The sequence below is a fragment of the Notolepis coatsorum genome (assembly GCF_963971535.1).
Source record: "Notolepis coatsorum genome assembly, chromosome: 18".
Taxonomy (NCBI): Eukaryota; Metazoa; Chordata; class Actinopteri; order Aulopiformes; family Paralepididae; genus Notolepis; species Notolepis coatsorum.
In genome coordinates this window covers 91932142-91952817 of record NC_140182.1, presented here as the reverse complement: position 1 = coordinate 91952817, position 20676 = coordinate 91932142, and the positions used below count along the sequence as shown (strand labels likewise).

Sequence of the window (20676 nt, the reverse complement as noted above, 5' to 3'; positions counted from 1 at the left end):
TGCTTTACAATTTATGGCTCACATTCACCCATTCACTCACAAATCGACAACAAAGGCAACCATGCAAGGTTAGGGGTTAAGTGTCTTGCTCAAGGACATTTTAACACACTGCCGAGAGGAGCCAGAATGGAACCAGGAACCTTCTGATAACCTGACGGACGCTCTAATACTGCTCTAATACTGTCGCGCCACATGTACAGTATTATTATGTACAGTGATACAAGTATAAATACATTGCACCATTCCAATGAACAACCATACTAGCCAGTGGTATAACTAATAAGAGTAGGTATGGGATATATAAAGATATAGATACAGTATACAGTGTGTACAGAGTTGCTATCTATACAGGTATACTGTATATGGAGATATATTCATAGAGATAAATGTATATACAGTGTATACAGTGTCATTGTACATAGCTATCATAGTGTTATATGGATAGACTATATACAGTAGGTTGAGGTAGGTAGTTATGAGTAAAGTGTAAGGCAGTTGTAGGCAGTGAAGGCAGTAGGTAAGTATTGGTTGAGTATATGCAACAGAGTTCAGAGTTCATACAGTATGGAGAATTATTATACAGTAGAAGTACCATCTGTATCATGGTTTTAATTGGATTATACCAGGGTATTATTTAAGTAGAAAAGTGGTGATACGTTCTCTTACCATGGCAGTGCCAATTATATATACATGGTAAAACTGAAAATACTATCAAACTACCATGATACCTCTTTGTAAGGGTCTTTCTTTGTTCAACTTCAAGTTCAAGTTGACCAAATAGCTACATGGAAGTGGAGTCAACTACATGGTAATTTACAAAGATACTGCAATAAACTACAAAATCTGCACTACAATAAGAAACAAATAATGATACAATGTAGAGGAAAATATTAACATTGAGATGTTGAAAGGACAAGTAAAGTGTGGAATAAAGGACAGTGCCTTTCTGTTTTTTTTTCTTTTTCTGATTTTGGGAATTGTAGCCTACAAGTTACATGGTAAATGGACTGTATTTATATAACGCTTTTATCCAAAGCGTTTTACAACTTATGCCTCACACATTCACATTCACATACCGACGACGAAGGTGCCAACCTGCTCATCTGGAACAGTTAAGGGTTAAGTGTCTTGCTCAAAGACACTTTGAGCTGCTGGGAGGAGCCGGGATCGAACTGCAAACCATCCGATTACCAGACGACCATTCTACCTCCTGAGCCACTGTCGTCCCCAGTTTCTTGTACAGTGATTCATAGTTTCGAATCATTTCTGAAGAACATGATTTAAAAAATGTTTTATTACCATGGACTTCTTGTTATTAGCTTTTGTCTTAGGTGTAAGTGGGTAATATAGAATATACCTCAGTTGTATATCCACCTACTCACCTATACTGTACCACTACACCTCTGATTAAGACATAAGACATAAGCTCTGAGCTTTTTTGTGTTCATCCTTGGCAGTATCTCCTGGCTGTGCTTTCTGTCACATGTTATTTTTATATTGTCAAATAAAGTCATTCATTCATTAATTCATAACAAGAAAGGATGTAATTCTTATTGACCTGCAGATTCAACATACAGATGTTTGGATATTCGTAACACTGACAAAACAATCTATGTTCCCAACAGAAAGAGGAGGTGACTGACTGGCGTAAGAACGTGGAGGCCATGTCTGGAATGGAGGGCAGGAAGAAGCTGTTTGACGCCTCTGGAAACTGAAAGAGTCATGAAAAAGGTATAAATGATTTCAAGTCAACATTAAGAGAAATCCAGTTACTATTACAATGGGCATACTATACATAACAATATAAATGGTGTTTCATACTTATTTATGAATTGCAGACTTTTGACGATCATTCAAGGACAGTCTTGCTGCTTATTGAAATGTGGAAATGAAGGATCTACAATACAAGTCATGGTCTGAAGAGGGACAAGGCATCGAGAATAAGTGTGGTTTTTAAAAACAGTTTTTTTTGTATACAAAAAGGCGCTTGTATTAATTATATGACAGAACATAGCATGTCGAATAAACACTTGACTTGGATCATTGTTTTTGAGAAACTGTAATGAATGTTTGCAACATTATAATGTGTAGTAGGCTGTAAAGTGAAGTAGCATGTCAGTGGTGATGAGCCATGATTAAAAACCTTGCCCCATTACAAGTGAAGTCTCTTGTCTCGCTTGCAGTTCACTTTAGTGGCCATGGGATGGCAGCATCATCTATGAAACCTGACCATTCAAGGTGCTCTTGAAGAGGTCATTGTGTAGAAATGGTCTATCTATGGTATAATGTACAGTTGTCCACCATCACAGTCAATTAATATGACATTGTTAACCGTACCATCAGATATATGTAAAACAAAACATTCAATAAATTAAATGTTTTTGTAAAAAGGGATTTGTCTTATATCGTGTGTCTTTTAAGCCAATGGGATTGTGCTACCTATTGTAAATTATTGGAAGTTGCCAACACAGTGGTACCAACTCTGGCACCATTGTCTTCTTCCACTAGAGCCTATACTGTATATCTTAATGATGAAGTGTACATGTATGACACTTATCTATCACACACATGCGGTCCCTGTCATCTCTTCTCCTTTGGCAGTCATTAAGACACTATCACTATCACACACAGGTGGGACGGGCATGCTCCAAGAACATTCATTCACACATCAGACATAAGGACGTCAACGCGGCAGAACAAGAATAGTGAGGCCAGGGGTATCTATTTTAGTAACTCACATGGGCGCCGGAATCTATATATCTACCCTCTTTCTCCTCTCCTTGCCTCGCAGAGGAAACAAGTAGCTCTTTCTCATCTGTAAGGTAAGTTCTCTGCAACAACGCAAAGGATGAAACAACTAATTTCACTCAGGGAGGGACGTTTCTATTGACAACAGCTGCATGTTAAAAAAAGACCTGGCACAATAGCTACATTGCATCTATTTTATTTATGTGTTTCGTTTGGCCAACTGTCTTTAGAGGAATTGGAATTTCTTATTTATTGCTGTCATGTTTCTTGTTGTACTGATGTGACATTCTGTTTAAACATCCATTGCTGGTTCTTGTTGAAACCAAACAAGAAAATGGGAATTTGTAATAATTTCGTATACAAATTAAAGTTATGGAGTTATGAATTCTACTTATTCTGTCTTATTTGCTATGTGGTTCTGAATTGCTTGGCAAGTAATGCATGGTTTTATTTTGGGGAAGCTGTCTTTCAGTCTTAAGCTTGACCATAAGATAATGTTGTCCACTGTGGCTCCCTCAGTTACTGTATGAACAGTATTGTTAGAAAGCATTTCCATTACTCTTAGGTTTCAGTTTGACTGCTACTGTACATCCAATACAAACTGTGTATCTTGTTCATGGTAAGTGGATAGGGAAAACTATGTTCCAATAAAATAAACATATATATATATATTTTTTTACATTATTTGACAGGAGACATAGAAAACTGCAACCATGTCTGAAGCGTGAGTACTCATATTTGATCATAAACCTGTCAAAATGTTTCATTTGTGTGAAGAGCACAGTTATAACACTTTTCTTCTTTTATTTTTTTACATTATTTCTTCTATGACTTATGATGGTGTCCTTGTTAACTGGGTAGGCCAGCGGTAAGTAGATTTTTCCTGACATACATTTGCTCTAATATAATCCATACCTTTCCTTTCTGGTTTAAAAATACGAATCATGTTTAATAACGTGGATTTGGTATTCTGTAAACTGGATCCAATGGGTATCAATACCAGTGTACATTTTGTTGAAGTGATTATTGCTTAGTGATTAAGGATAAAAAAATATTGAGTTTTAGATTGTTGTATGATGTTCTACGTGTCAGGAAGCTAAAAGAAGATTTCCCAAGTTCAGTACACACTTTAGGTGCTTTAAATGATTAAAAGCCAATCATTGGGTATACCATAGGGTCCAGATGTCCAGTCCAATAGTATATTTCTGTTTGTTGACTCATAATGTTATGTGCTGTGAAATGAGGAGGGGAGGCTCTTAGAAGTGGGAGTTGAAATGGATCAGACTATAATTAACAATTATATATATAAAAAAAGAACTTTCCATTTGAGATTTTATAACCAACTATATTCACTATTTGTGATTTCCTTTATTTTTAAAGGCTGATATAGTTATATTATGCTTGGTGAATTAAATATGAATTAATTATAAATGAGAAATATGACTAAGAAATATTTAATGTTTCTTCTTTTCCAGAAAGCAAAGCCAAAGATCTCTGCTTCACGCAGATTGTTCTTGAAGGTATTTCTATTTATTTATTTGTATTTTTTTTAACAGTGAGTAATAGCGTTTTTTATATATGGTGTTAATTTTACCATATATAAATAATAAATAAGTCAATTGGTAACAAAGACTAAGATGTGGTTTACGGTAGTCCATTGTGCTGTTGTGTGCCAGATGAACCTGCTGAAGATGGCCGCCTCTATGCTGGAGGCTGATAAGCTTGAGAAACAAGCAGAGAGAGAAATAACTCTGGTCGAGAGAGTTCCACCTCTTCAGCTGTCCGGCATGTCTCTGCAGGATCTACAGGTGAATGATTGCGATATTAATTAAAGCATTCTTAAATACGCTCAATTAACCATTGACTTCTACTCCTTGAATACAAACCTGGGCCTGCATTTTGGGCGAAAGTAGTAGGCCTACTATTACAGTTCTATCATTCTGAGTCCAAACCTGATACTAGATCAGCACTTCTATTAGGTAGAGATTGTGAGCTAGGCCTACTTTACTGCGAGGACACATACAGTACAAGTCAAGTGTACAGTATTAACAGTGACTATTGTTGAAAAACATTGAAGTGGTTATCATTGAAGTTAAATGTCAAATTTACTGAACATTCAGAACCTTCTGCAGGTTAGAGTAATCCGCAGTCATTGAGCAAAAATATATTCTAGCGTTCTCATAAGCACTCTCTCTCCACAGAATCTCTGCAAAGAACTACACCAGAAAATTGACGTTGTTGATGAGGATCGGTATGATATCGCTCAAAAAGTGTCCAAAAGTGATATAGAGGTAAATAGTGTATTTATTTTTTGTAGTCTGTCTGTCTGTCTGTCTGTCTGTCTGTCTGTCTGTCTGTCTGTCTGTCTGTCTGTCTGTCTGTCTGTCTGTCTGTCTGTCTGTCTGTCTGTCTGTCTGCCTGCCTGCCTGCCTGCCTGCCTGCCTGCCTGCCTGCCTGCCTGCCTGCCTGCCTGTCTGTCTGTCTGTCTGTCTGTCTGTCTGTCTGTCTGTCTGTCTGTCTATCTATCTATCCATCTATCCATCTATCCATCTATCTATTCATCTTTTTCTCTCTTTCCGTTTGTATTGGTAATAGATTCAAGATCTGTCTCAGAAGATCATTGAGCTGAAGGGTAAGAAGAGACCCAACCTAAGGAGAGTGAGGGTGTCAGCTGATGCCATGCTGGGAGCACTGCTGGGTTCCAAGGTCAAAGAGTCTGTGGACTTCAAGGCCAACCTGAAGACTGTGAAAAAGGAGGACGAGAAGGTAAGGGTTGTAGCTTATATACTTTGATTTACAGTAAAACAGTATTTCCACGTACATTTTTGGCAAGGTGGCTTTTAAAAATGTAAAGATAAGATAAATTCATCTTTGTTGCAGCCAGGGATTACTATTACTGTAATCCCGTCCCACACAAAATTCCACACAAAAGAAGAACCCTTCCAAATCCCCCGAAAATGTGGTTGTACAGTATAAATTCAGGCTATTGTCCCAGAACTATCCCTAAATCGGTTTTGTACCATCCCCATTTTTTGCCATTCTGAGAGCGTCAGGATGCCCTTAATTTCAAACCCTGGTTACAGTCTACAAAACAATGACTATGATTTGTGTATTCTCATCATGAGTTGATTCACTATTGTTATATGCTGCTACCTCCACAGAAAGAGGAGGTGACTGACTGGAGAAAGAATGTGGACGCCATCGCCACGTCTGGTATGGAGGGCAGGAAGAAGATGTTTGCTCAATAATTAGTGGAACATTAGTGGAATCATATGGCTGTTGTTTTCAGTTTACATAATGGCAGTCATAGCAAAGACCAGCTTCAAGATTCTCCTGAATTGTTTCATGGTAACAGATTACACTGTAGTGTAAATGTTAATGATAAGCTTAGTCTTCTCTATGTGTATGCAAATGTAATCAATGTGATGTTTTTACGTGATATTTCAATTGGATTTTAGATTTGTTTTGTAGCACACACACATACCCAAATTAGTTCATGAAAAGTGAGACACCAATATTAGCTGTCCAGGTTTCACATTGTGATGCCATTCGTTTGCTTTCATCCTACAAAGGTCATGATGGACAGGCAACATTTTGAGGAAAATATAGAAAAGCGATTGACCTCAAACCCCGCCCAAACAAAGTTTGTCTGAGGGAAGATGTGATTGGAGTATCAAGAAAAGAGGGCGGGGTTTGAGATGGATCAATTTTGCCAACAAGTGTGACCACCAGCAAGTACATTTTTGTTGCAACTAGCAGCTAGTACCGGTCATGTTGACCCGTCCTTCCATCTGTTGGTCCATCTGTCCATCCCAAATTATTATTATAATGTTTTACAGAGGGATGGTACATGATGAATGATTTCTATCTTGTTTTTACCTTTCTTTTGGGAGAACCCAAGAGCAGAACACAAGGCACAGGAGAATGAAGCGGTTTAGGTTATTTAATAAAAACCCAGGGAATGACAAGGGGGCAGGTAGTGAACAGCTGGGAGTGAGCGGAGGCAAGTGGGTGTGTGGTCCCGGGGACCGTGCAGGCTGGTGAGGTCCGTAGGTGTGGGTGCAGGCCGGAGGGGTGAGGTCCTACACACAGGAGACCAAAGGTCAATACGAAGCAGGATACTGAGTACACAGGAAACGCTAGGATTAACACAGTAATAGTGTATATGGTTTCTAGAGGTCCAGAGAAGAGTCCTACTACCAAGGGAGGTCAAAACAAGACTTGGACCAGGAGTGGCAGCAGGGGTGCAGGCCTCTTATCCTGTCTCTGTGATGACATTATAATTAGGGTATTATTCGATAAAGAATTTGGCCACTATTAACCAAGAAACTTAAAAAAAAAGTGTAGTTTAGCAATGAAAGAAAATGAAAAAAAGAAAGGCCATCCCTCCTGTTGGTTCAAATCATTGCACACATTGGAGTGAGGGTTAGGACACATGAGGTCATGCAAACATGTTTCAAAATCAATGTGGATAGTGCTTATACCAAATATTGAACAATACAAAAAGCAATGTAATTTCCTTCTATCAATGCATAACAAACCAAAAGTACATTGCCAATGTGTGGGTGTACAAGTATGTGCGTGTATGTGTATATGTACATGTGTGTTGGGAGGTTGTCAGGGCAAGATTTTGTATAATCTGTACCCATATAATGGGTAGCCAACAATGTGGGGGAGACACTGTTTTCTGTACCATAAGATGTCTTCGAGAGCATGTTGAACCATTGTCAGTATTTGAATGCTACTGTACATATGTGTGACAATCATCTGTGAATTAAAATAAAGCATCTAAAATATTTGTGTGTCGCCACTTCTTTCACTGATCTGTTTGTCTAATCAAATATCTTTCACATACAAAAGACGTTTTCAGATACACATAGGAGTTGGAGGAATACATGTTTACAGATCTTAAAAGGGCCTGGAGAAGCCTGGCTGGAGTATTCTCTAAGATCCAAATAAAGTGACAGGCCTTACCAGGAACAGCTCAAAGCCCTCCATTGTGACATTTCTATCTAACAGCAGGGAAAGCTGGTGCTCCTTCTCCAGCTCCATCAGCCCATGTTGTTGTCGCCTCTTCATCCACCAGACCAGAAACCAGAGTTTTGTGGCTCTGTGGTCTCTGCTGTTTGGTGCGAATCATTCCTGAACACTCTCTCTGTAGCCATCCGCTAACCTCTTTGATGTCGAAGAATTTAGCAGATGAAAGAAAGAATGTATTTGATATCGATTGTGGGGGTATCACCTCCATCCTCCATAACCATTAACTCCTTCATAATTAGTTTTGTGTGAAAGATCCATCGTATTAAAGCTGCAGTAGGCAATGAGCTAAAGTGAGTTTACCTGCCCAGCGGAAAACATCTGATTGTTTATTGGTGCAGGGAGCTGCATGTTTTTGGCCTGCCAAGTGGTGTAAACTAAGAGCGTCATCGCATTCCTCATCAAGAGGTACACACAACGTGCACAACCACCTGCCGATCAAAGACTGGGAAATATTTTGTATTATTTTTTGTATTCTATGTGTTGTGCATGGGCTTGAAAAGTGATGCAGAGTTTGCTCTATTTCTGCTGGGCAGGCAAACTCACTCTTGCTAATTTCTCAGAAGCTTACTGTGTGTGTTCCTAGTGGTGGGTGTTCTTACCTCTATTTAAAGGCATGACTCCCAGCGTGAAGAGTCAAACAAAAGCTTAATGTCCATTTCGGACATTATCCAGAGCTCTAGATAACAGAAAACATTAAAGGGGAACTTCACCAAAAAACAATGTTGATTTATTTTTCTCACACATCCAAAAACTCTAAATAGATTTGCACATGGTAATTTAGTTTGACAGTTATTGGGCCTCATTCACCAATACTCTCTTAACTCTCTCTTATATTTTCTGTCTGTTAAAACACATCCAGTGCCGTTCAGCAGAGGGCGCTGTGGGCCGTGAGTGCCACCGCTTTGTTCAATTGGGATAAATGCCGGTGTTTGCAGTGCTAAACCTATATTAAATATTATAGCTATGGATCTAATAACACAGTCGATTGTCAGTGAGTTTCTTCCGGTCAACATGCAAAAAACAGATACTTTTTTCATCTATATGTAACGGAGGTACCACATGTCTATCCACAGTCACGATGGACAGTGTAGTGAAGTGGCTGTGGACGTTAAAGAGGAACTATTTTACTATTCCTAGCACTATTTGGGCAACTTTACACAATTCCTGTGAGTCTATTGAAGACATCTGTACGTTTTTTTTCAAAAAAATGCATTGGTTTATATTTCTAATCAAGTACTCAAAACCATCATTTTTCAGCCTCCGGATTTCAGGCTGTTATGGCCTGGCTCCGCCCATAAGCACTTTGAGTGAGTGTGAGAGTGTGAGAGTGAGTGAGTGAGTGGGAGAGAGAGAGGGAGAGAGAGGGAGGGAGAGAGAGGGAGAGAGGGAGAGAGAGGGAGAGAGAGGGAGAGAGAGAGAGAGAGAGAGAGAAAAAAAAACTCAGCGTGTCTCCGAGAGAGAGAGAGAGAGAGAGAGAGAGAGAGAGAGAGAGAGAGAAAAAAACTCAGCGTGTCTCCGAGAGAGAGAGAGAGAGAGAGAGAGAGAGAGAGAGAGAGAGAGAAAAAAACTCAGCGTGTCTCCGAGAGAGAGAGAGAGAGAGAGAGAGAGAGAGAGAGAAAAAAAAACTCAGCGTGTCTCCGAGAGAGAGAGAGAGAGAGAGAGAGAGAGAGAGAGAGAGAGAGAGAGAGAGAGAGAGAGAGAGAGAAAAAAAACTCAGCGTGTCTCCCAGAGAGAGAGAGAGAGAAAAAAACAGAACTGTGTAAACACGCAGCGCGGTGTTGGACTTCTTCGAACGGGAGAAGGAGAGGGAGACACGCAGTGTTTACAGTTCTCTCGCTCTCGCTCGGCTGGCAGCTAGAGGGGGGCGGGTGTTATTATGCAAATACGCACCATCTGACGTCCCGAATACGCTAATTTTCAGATGACTCACTTGAGGGAGGGATATTATTGTGAGAGGAGAATTGGAAGAATGCGCCAAATCGAGAATTAGAGACATAGATCCTATTACTATAAGTCCACATAGCTAGAAAATGACCCTAAACACTGGAAAAGGTCATTTATAAGATAGTTCCCCTTTAAGCGGTACTGCAAGTAAACTCACTCCCCAGAGGCATCCAGACACATTAGCCAAGAAGTGAATTCACCTCTTGGTATAGGGGTCTGTGATGCCACCCGCGGCGCGGGAGACCGGGGTTCAACTCCCACTCAGGGCGATCCCTTATCAGGGGTCGAATCGAAACACAACGCAGAGCAATACGACACCGGTTACACGTGGTGCCGTGACCCGGATGCCCTGGGTGGGGTGAGTGTAACGGAGGTACCGCATGTCTATCCACAGTCACGATGGACAGTGTAGTGAAGTGGCTGTGGACGTTAAGCGGTACTGCAAGTAAACTCACTCCCCAGAGGCATCGAGACACATTACCAAGAAGTGAATTCACCTCTTGGTATAGTGGTCTGTGATGCCACCCGCGGCGCGGGAGACCGGGGTTCAACTCCCACTCAGGGCGATCCCTTAACACATCTTGCGCCAAAAACGAGTTTACTCGTTATTGCCCGCCAATCGAATAGCGCCAACAACGAGTTTACTCGTTTTTATGATCGTTATTTCCTTTATTCGCTATTGGCATTCATAATTCATCCAGAAAGGCTCCGGGAGCCAGCTGGACCCTGTCTGATATTTCAACGCCTCAATACCGCCGCCTGGTGGATTTCGGGCGAGTTGCACTCCACTCTAAACCGGATGTGGTGCTCTGTGCATCGGGGGAAATCCTCCGGCAGAGATATCTTGTAACGTGGATCAAGATACACACTCGAGTGCATGGGATCGCTTTCGAGACGCAAGAATCAATATGCTTTCTACGTTTATTGCTTCATACAAACTAGGGATGTCTATTATCGGCCTACCGATATTATCGGCCGATATCGGCATTAAAATGTGATATCGGAAAATATCGGTATCGGTTTAAATTATTCTTTTTTTTTTTACATTTCTATAACCTTTATTTACCCAGGCAAGCAAGTAAGAACAAATTCTGATTTTATTTATTGTCAAAAGTATGCTGTTGTGTTAATTCCACAACAAGAGATATGTAATGTTAATTACCTGAAATTATTCCATTTTTGGGGGGGGAAACCCTGCATATATCGGTATCGGTTGATATCGGTATCGGAAATTAAGAGTTGGACAATATCGGTATATCGGTATCGGTAAAAAAGTCAATATCGAGCATCCCTAATACAAACGGAAAATGGATATAGCAGATCGACATCAAATAATTGGAATTATTTTTCACCAGACGCATCGGCCACAGGTAAGAGGAATCTAACGTTAATTCCAGCTCGATTGTCCATTTATTTCATTGCAATCTATCCGATCAACGTATGGTGTCGTACTAAAGAAAGCCGTTAGTGACAATCAAGGAATCATAAACGACCCCCCCACTTTCCTTCACGCATGATGGAGCATAATTTATAGCGATCATATGCATTGAATTTTTTAATATAGCGTGTATAGGAACAAAACACCAATCGATTATGTATAATACGCGTCGGGCCTATAACTCGCGTTCTAGGAATTACTGCTATACAGTCTAAAAACATACTTATATTCACGACGGTACTAACACGACAATGTATGAATGGAAAAATATAACGTTCCCACATCCAGAACAATAGATACCCGATGTTGAATGGGCCATAGTAATGTCGATATATTATAATATTTAAAAAGTTATAGCCCTGCAAAGAAGGTGAGCCACTCCATAGGGTTACAGCACTGGCAGAGAGTGGTATAGATGGGCATACTGCGTGGCGCAGAATGTGTTAACAGGGGTCGAATCGAAACACAACGCAGAACAATACGGCACCGGTTACACATACATTTCCGAGCATAGTTCCAGAGCGATTCTGTGTAATCCCAGGAAACGCAGCCAAACAGCGCTTTACTGCATTTCACTATAAATTGTGCCATTACTCGCCTGGATCAATAATCAATCTGAGATCAACGCTAGATTATCGGTATTATGTTATATCATGGATGCATGAAAGGGGGGGGGGGGGGGGGGAGCCGCCCCTCCGTGCTTTGATCGCAACCAACGGGACACCCCACACACACACACACACACCGCAAACACACGCTCTGATCGCGGGGAAAGAATTATCGGATCAACGCAAGATTGATAATATATAACCCTTACCTTGTCTTTGATGTACTGCAAAAAGAATAATCCAATTATCTGATCGCCATTCCAAGTACTGATCGCGATCATGTTTCCAACGTACTCCAGCATTGAACATGAACGGGGGGGGGGGGGCCTCGTCGATGCAACTGTGGTGACCGCTTGTCTTGCCTGAGTGTTTAGACCCCGCCCCCAGGCCCCCCATGCCTCAGCTCAGCCCAGACAACAAGTCACATCGTTTCAAATGGAGTGCAATAGCGGCCACAAGGCGTTAGGCAGCGGTATTGGCCGCTTGCGATCTCAGACCCATTCAGGACAGCCTGCACAGGCTGCCCGATGAATTATCAATGGAGATAGCGAAAAAGAAATAATGATCCAGAACGGCACTCAACGGTCGGGCCTCAGAAACCTGTAACACGTTAACGGCACCCAAAGGGTTAAGAGAAAAATAAGAAAAGCCACCGCTGCATTCATCAACCCGTTCTTAATGTCCAAATCTGTTCTTACCCAGGTGTGTTGAATGATGAATCCTTCTGAAATGCGCGTTCCTGTTCAAGTAATTTGCATACAGACACGCCCCGCCAGCTCCTTATAAGGCGAATGAGGCGTGTGCAAAACGGCGAGGGCGGTGTGCAAAACAGCAGGAGGTTCGGCATGGCATCTGCACCATGCTGATCCATTCAACAGGAAGCGATTTGCGACTGATCTCAAAATGATATTAGATTCAAATGTATTGTCATTATACAGCACAAGTACAATACACCATCAAACCAGAGTTGATAGATAAATGCTCCAGAAATAAATAAATGCATAAATGAATGAAATTTAAAAGAAAACTTGTGTAACTGAGAGATTTGAACCTGTGACCATAGGATCCACAGGCAACCGCACTAACCAATTGAGCTAAAGGGTCCAAATTTGACTATGACCGACTAATCCATATGTTTACACTTGTCAAGAGCCAATTGCGCGTAGTTCAGTATTGGCATTAATACATGAGATGTCATGCTAATATGTCATGTTCTACAGTAGGACTTATAATACCCAATAAAACAAGTCATTAGAATAATAGGAGCCTACTTTGCTGGAACGATTAATTTTGCACGTATACAGTATGTGTGTGTGTGTGTGTGTGTGTGTGTGTGTGTGTGTGTGTGTGTGTGTGTGTGTGTGTGTGTGTGTGTGTGTGTGTGTGTGTGTGTGTGTGTGTGTGTGTGTGTGTGTGTGTGTGTGTGTGTGTGTGCGTGCGTGCGTGTGTGTGTGTGTGTGTGTGTGTGTGTGTGTGTGTGTGTGTGCGTGCGTGCGTGCTCGCACGCTGGGGCTGCTTGACATAAGCCTTTCTCCATGCATATTTATAAGAGCATTTATTTATCCACTCTGGTTGGATGGTCTACTGTACTTGTGCTGTATAATAAGAATACATTTTAATCTAATCTCATTTTGAGATCAGTTACAAATCGCTTCCTGTTGAATGGATGATCTAACTGCTCTAACAGCAATATATAATAATTAGTGCTGTCAATAGACTGTAATTAATCTAGATTAAAAATAGAATTTTTCTACTTAAGACCGAAGCTTGTAACAGATATTTACTTGAGTAAAATCATGGAATTAATGTAAAATCAACACAAAGAAAGTATATTTAGATTCAAAGACTATTTTAATAGCTTTCTTTGAACACAGTTTCTCTCCTGTGAAATACAAATGTTCAACAAAACCATCAACATTGACTCAGCTAGACCGCTTTCTTATATCCACGGCGCTAACAGAAATAAAAACAACCCAGGCCTATGTTAAAGTGCAGATTGGCTTAGAGGATGATAATGTCTTGTATGAACTATAATATAAATCATATTAACAAAAATGTGTTCCATCTTCATGTCAGATGATTTTCAAAAAGGTGCATGAGTCAATGCAAAAAAAGAACAAGCAAATATACTGCTGAAAGTTCAGAACATTGAACATTTTTCACTCCATAGATTAATCTAGATAATAATCATTTCAATTAATCTCCAGAGTTAAACAATTAATTTTGACAGCCCTAATAATAATCCATTTCAGAAGCAGAACACACGCAATAAGTTCTGGGTTTTTTAAGTCGTATTTGGGGGCAATTGACCAATGGTAGGCTTTTTTTTTCTTTTTCTCATCTGGGTAAGAGTTTCTTATCTGGGTAAGAGTGCTGTCGACCACTCTTAAAATGTGGTCTTGCCTAAGAGAAAAGCAAAAATAAGAAAACATTGCTGAATCCCAGGTAAGATCTAAAAATAAATAAAAAAAATGCTAGTTAAGAACAAAATAAGAGGAAATCTGTTCGCTTCGTGAATGAGGCCCATTGTGTTGTGTGTTAATTACAGCTCAATGGAATGATAATGTAGCAGTCCCTGACAAGGTATTGCTATTTTTGGTGAAGTGTCCCTTTAAGGCACTCATGCCGGATGACATGGCATTTGGTACAACGAGTGATACTGGTGTGCACATGCAGCACAGCAAATGCCCTAATTGGCCAGATGGCGGCTTATAATTTAATAAACAATAATCACAACAAATGGTTTGATGTGGCCTGCCATACTTTTTTTTATGTTTAACTCAAGGAAAGACAACATGTCAGAGAGAGAGAGAGAGGGTATGTTGTGGGAGTCGCCTTGAGAATTATAATTTAGTTTGACAGTTATTGAGAGTAAATTAGTTTAAATATGGCCACCAGTGATGTCATCGGGGACATTGAATCCTTGTGGTGTCTTAATTACAGCTCAATTAAATTATAAGCTAGCAGTTACTATAAGACAAGGTATTGTTATTTTTGGTGAAGTGTCCCTTCTTCAGCTCTTCATTCATTCATCACCTCAAACCTTTGACACCTCTTCTTCCTCTGTGGCTCCAATGTCTTCTTGCTTATGTCCTTCCCCCATCCCTCCCAAAAATGTCATAACACATATATTGTTTGCCTGATGACATGACATGTGGTACAATGAGTGATACTAGTGTGCACATGCTGCACAGCAAATGCCCTAATTGGCCAGATGGTGGTTTATAATTTAATAAACAATAATCACAACAAATGGTTTGATGTGGCCTGCCATAAAAACGTTTTATGTCTGACTCAAGGAAAGACAACTTGTCAGAGAGAGAGATAGAGAGAGAGAGAGAGAGAGAGAGAGAGAGAGAGAGAGAGAGAGAGAGAGAGAGAGAGAGAGAGATAGAGAGAGAGAGAGAGAGAGAGAGAGAGAGAGAGAGAGAGAGAGAGAGAGAGAGAGAGAGAGAGAGAGAGAATACCAGAGTGTATGTGTCGTGGGAGTCGCCTTGAGGAGCCGTTACATGTATGCACTGGCGGACTCAGGGGGGGGGGGCAAGGGGGGCGATCGCCCCCCCCTGGTGCCCCCACGGTTGAAAAATGCGCGCTAAAGTGCCCTTTTGAGTGGCAAAAAATTAGAGGGTGTGCCCTATTAGTGCTCTTCCAATGGTCTAAACTTGACCATGTGCCCCACGGTTAAATAATGTCATGTAAAAGTGGCCTTTTGAGTGGAAAGAATTAGAGGACGTGCCCATTGGTGCCCTTCCAATGGTCTAAACTTGACCATGTGCCCCCACAGTTGAAAAACATCATGCAAAAGTGCCCTTGAGTGAAAAAACTAGAGGATGTGCCCATTGGTGCCCCTCCAATGGTCTAAATGTGACCATGTGCCCCCACAGTTGAAAACATTGCGCTAAACCTAAAGTGCCATTTTGAGTGAAAAAAACGAGAGGACGTGCCCATTGGTGCCCTTCCAATGGTTAAACTTGACCATGTGCCCCCACAGTTGAAAACATCATGCTAAAGTGCCCTTTTGAGTGGCGAAAATGAGAGGACGTGCCCATTGGTGCCCCTCCAATGGTTAAACTTGACCATGTGCCCCCACAGTTGAAAACATCACGCTAAAGTGCCATTTTGAGTGGCGAAAATGAGAGGACATGCCCATTGGTGCCCCTCCAATGGTCTAAACTTGACCATGTGCCCCCACGGTTGAAAAGCGTCATGCTAAAGTGCCCTATTGAGTGGTGAAAACATAGCAAGAAAATTAAATAACGTGTCTTAATGGCTGCTCTGTTAGTGGATAAAATGTGATGCAGGTTACTAGGGCAGGCTTTCCCAAAGTGGGTGCCATGATGAAGACAGTCTAGGCATCGGCGTATTTAGACCACTTTTACTGGGGCACGTATTGATCAGCTGACCAGTAAAAATTTACCAAAAAAGGCATAGTAGGCATAGTAGGCGTTTCGCAGTCCCGCTGCAACAGAACAATGTCCCGCATTTCAAAGATCATGTAACATAATAATTATGTTTTAAATGTTGTTCATTTAATGCGACGTCTGTGTCAAAAACCAATGCACAGCCGAGCCAAGCAGCTCGAGCTGTCAACCCAAGCTGTTAGTGTGGCGTGCAGATTTCAATGTTTACTAATAGAAGTGAGACTCATTGGGCTTGGCTCATTTTCTGTGAAGAACATATAAAATAACATGTTTTCACTGGACCCGAACGTGTGGAAATTGTAGGTGAAAACAAGTAAACATGGTAAATATGAAGCAAAAAGGTTCACTGTGTGCCTTCACTGTCTGCCCCCACCTTGTTTCATTCATACTGTTTTAAATTTTTTATCACAAAACAAATAGCACTTGAATTTATAAATGTGATCTAGCTGAGATAAATGGCTAATATTAACCATACTGTCTATATTGGTTGTAATTGAGATAACAGTTCAGCTCAGGAAAAGATGGCTGTAAAGACTTCTATTAATGCAGTGATTTTATCAGCTTGGATACCAAGATTGATGGTATACCTGCAATGATGTGGTGGCTGAGAAGGTAAAGCATCTACAGTTTAATAAGATTAATAAAAAAAATGTGCTATATATAGCCTACTGTCTGCGTTGAATATGAAATAAAGGCATCTAAATGATAGATTTTTTCTTTAAAAAAAAACAAGCTCAATCAAAAGATTCTACAGTACATGATTCCAAAATAGTGAAGAAAATGACTTTAGGAAGAACATAGGCAGAGGCTCTGGTCAAAGACATCCTTGCTCCAAAGGCAGTGGGTGATGTTCTCAAGGCCTTAACATCAGACAAACCCCTCCCATTCTCCATCCAGATGCATCTAACCTAACCCTAACCCTAAAACCGAAATAAAGTAAAAAAAAAATAGTTACAGAAATCCGCCCATTTTCACCCAAAAAACACCCAAAACCGGCAAAATTATATTTGCGCGTTTGGCATCCCCCCTGTGCCCCAGACAGTACAGTGCTTGGTCTCGATACGCGCCTGGTCTAGGGGTGTTGCAAAATAGTTAAACCCTGCTTATATTCTAAACACATTATATGGCCATTAGCAAATATTTTCTGAGTTTTTACAAGGAACCGATGGGCTAATATCTAGCTAACATTTTTATGTTTCTCGATCTGCACTGTCCCTATTCCCCCCCCAATGTATCCTTTAGGTAAGTAAGTTAGTTTAACTGAGGCACAAAGTCCAAGCATGCTGGGAACTTGAGGCACAACTCTGAGCAGCCCCGTCACTACAATATTCCATCCATTTAAGTTGTCAGTTTTAGACATGTCCCCTCTTGAATGTTCAGATGCCAGAGGGCTTAATGCAGTCTGAGCTGTAACCCTGCACCCTACTGCTGTATGTGAGGTAATATAGCAAGCTTTCTTTGAAGTTGCAAAGATTGAGTTTGTTTTACCAATTATGCATTACTAAATACTAATGTATGTACACTGCAAGTGCTTTTATTGATGGCAGTATGCAGGCCTGGACTGGCCATCGGGAGCACCGGGAGTTTTCTGGCCTGGCCTGTGCTGTAAAAATAAAGAAATTATATATATATATATATATTTTTTTTTTTTTTTTTTTTTTTTCAGGCCACATAACTTAGAAACAGGCCAGGCCAGTGTTTCTAGTTGCAGCGACGCGATAGTTAGATAACCTAAGTGGGGAACAACCAGGAGATCACTGTGACAATCAATCAATCTAATTTAATTGTATAGCACATTTAGACATGACACTTCAAAATGACACATGACACATGAAACACACGTCAACCAAAGTGCTTCACAGTAAGACGCATAGCAAAAAAAAGAAAAGTGCTCCTAAAATATAAAAAACAGACAGAGTACAGAGAGTAAACAGACAGAGAGTGACATGCAGTCTAAACAGTCATACATCTTTTATTCAACTTCAGTCCTGATCATAACCATTTTTTTTTTAGATGTTTGGTTTTTTGTAATGTCAGATAAAAAATGAAATACTCCCACTTTTCTGAAAAGAGTTGTAGTTAAATCTGACATTACAAAAAACTAAAAGTCCATCTAAATCAGTGTTGTTGCTAATCATTGACACAGCCTGTAATAATCCCCCCCAGAAAAATCTATTGCATTTGATATATTGAAAATATAAAAATCTTTGTGTTTTTTTAACAATAATTTGTGATGCCATCACACACACTGGCATTTAAAGGGTTATAATTCGAAAATGTATTGAATACGTGGTGGTTATGATCAGGGCTGAAGTTGAATAAAAGATGTATGAAAGAAAAAGCCTATCATATTTTTATGGTGTTTTTGAAGAGGACAATTTACTTCCCTAATAAGAGTGAGTATTCTTTTTCAATTTGACATTACAAAAAACAAAAAATCCATCGAAATCAGTGTTGTTGCTAATCATTGACATTATGCTAGCCTGTAATACCCCCCCCCCCCCCATAAAAATCCACTTTGCATTTGATATATTGAAGATATTTACATTTTTGTGTGTGTTTTTTTTTCTTTTCAATAATTTGTGATGCCATCACAAACACTGGCATTTAAAGGGTACAATTTCAAACATTCCTGCACCAGAATGCAGGAAATTAAGTCTTTGTAACAAAAACATTTCCTGATGGGGGACCCCCAGACCCCCCGCTTAAAAAGTGGCCTGACTGGGACTATATTTCGCGCTATTTCCCGGCCTGAATTATTTCGCCAGTCCGGCCCTGCTATCATGCACTCTTCCTACTATACTAATATGTCTTTACTCTAGGCACTCAACACTGCAGCACCCACGTTTCAGCACTGGTTGATGAACATTTTACTCAGTTGTAAGAGAGTTGTACCCTTCCTGCTGACTTGTCGTACAGAACTTAATGACAAAATGTAAAATGTAAATGTAACAGTGATGTGATGTAAGGGGGAAGTCCATCCAACCTTTTCATAAAGGACACAGTGGTGGGTATCAACATAGCAATACCTTGTCTCATAGGGACTACCTTGTTTTTTGGCGAAGTGCCCCATTAAGTGCAGAGTTCATAAATATGTTGTTACTGTTTGCTACTGACCATGTACACCCCGCCTGTACTAATAAAATATATATATATATATATATTATAATATATACTTTTTTTTCTTTTTTGCAGTCACGCCACATAACTTAGAAGCAGGCCAGGCCAGTGTTTCTAGTTGCAGCGACGCAATAGTTAGATAACCTAAGTGGGGAACAACCAGGAGCTGTGACAATCAATCAATCAATCAATCAATCAGAGAGTACAGACAGAGAGTACAGAGAGTAAACAGACAGAGAGTAACGCAGTCTAAACAGTCATACATCTTTTATTCAACTTCAGTCCTGATCATAACCATTTTTATTTTTTAGATGTTTGGTTTTTTTTTTAATGTCAGATACAAAATGAAATACTCCCACTTTTCTGAAAAGAGTTGTTGTTAAATCTGACTTTACAAAAAACAAAAATCCATCAAAATCAGTGTTGTTGCTAATCATTGACACATGCCAGCCTGTAATAATCCCACCCAGAAAAATCTACATTGCATTTGATATATTATATTTTTGTGTGTGTTTTTTTAACAATAATTTGTGATGCCATCACACACACTGGCATTTAAAGGGTTAAAATTCGAAAATGTATTGAATATGTGGTGGTTATGATCAGGGCGGAAGTTGAATAAAAGATGTATGAAAGAAAAAATATCATATTTTTATGGCGTTTTTGAAGAGGACAATTTAGTTCCTTAATGGTACAAGAAACTAAAAATGCATCGAAATCAGTGTTGTTGCTAATACTTGACATTATGCTAGCCTGTACCCCCCAAAAAACTAAAATAATTCCTGGTGGGGGACCCCCCGCTTAAAAAGTGGCCTGACTGGGACTATATTTCGCACTATATTTCCCGGCCTGAATTATTTACCCAGTCCAGCCTAGGCTACTGTAGGCTAGCTAACTAAACCTTACCTTGCTTAGCTGATTCTATGCTAACCATGTGTTCTCAATTTAGAAATAAAGTGTACAAATTATTTTAGGATAATTTGCACAAATTATATACCCATAGCACTTTAAAGCTCAGTGTGAATTGCTTTTTAACTTAAGAGTGCTAGTAAACTTAAAAGTGGGTTTAGCATTGGCCTATATTCTATGATTACAGAATGCCAAGGAGAGAAAGAAATCGGAAGAATATTAAAAAGCAGCTGAAAGAGGCAGCTTCTCTTTGAAAATGTTAGTCAAAAGCAACAATAGTAAGGGAGGAGATAAGGATCATACAGGTATGTATTTGTAAGTCCTCACTACTAGCTACGTGTACAAGCTTGTCTCACAGAGCCATAGTTTGGATTATAACTGAGAATCTGGTGGGTCAATAATGCTTATTTTGGACAGAACATTTAGTCTTAAACATTTAAATTGACGA

General features: G+C 40.0%; 2 protein-coding genes across 2 annotated transcripts in view; both read left to right on the top strand.

The window, feature by feature from the left end:
• The window catches only part of LOC311245439 (troponin I, slow skeletal muscle-like), a gene marked incomplete at both ends in the record, with an annotated part of 35616 nt that extends 33901 nt beyond the window's left edge, over nt 1-1715 (top strand). Inside the window, one exon of the mRNA XM_084335281.1 lies at nt 1626-1715. Within this exon, the coding sequence (XP_084191407.1) occupies nt 1626-1715 (90 nt within the window). The remainder of the gene's footprint in view (nt 1-1625) is intronic.
• Nucleotides 1716-4424: 2709 nt separating this feature from the next.
• LOC311245569 (troponin I, cardiac muscle-like) lies at nt 4425-5996 on the top strand (the record flags this gene model as incomplete). The annotated part of the gene is made up of 4 exons (XM_084335462.1): nt 4425-4556; nt 4950-5039; nt 5344-5514; nt 5910-5996. The coding sequence occupies 4 exons, from the start codon at nt 4425-4427 to the stop codon at nt 5994-5996; spliced, it is 480 nt and encodes a 159-aa protein (XP_084191588.1).
• Nucleotides 5997-20676: the final 14680 nt, after the last annotated feature.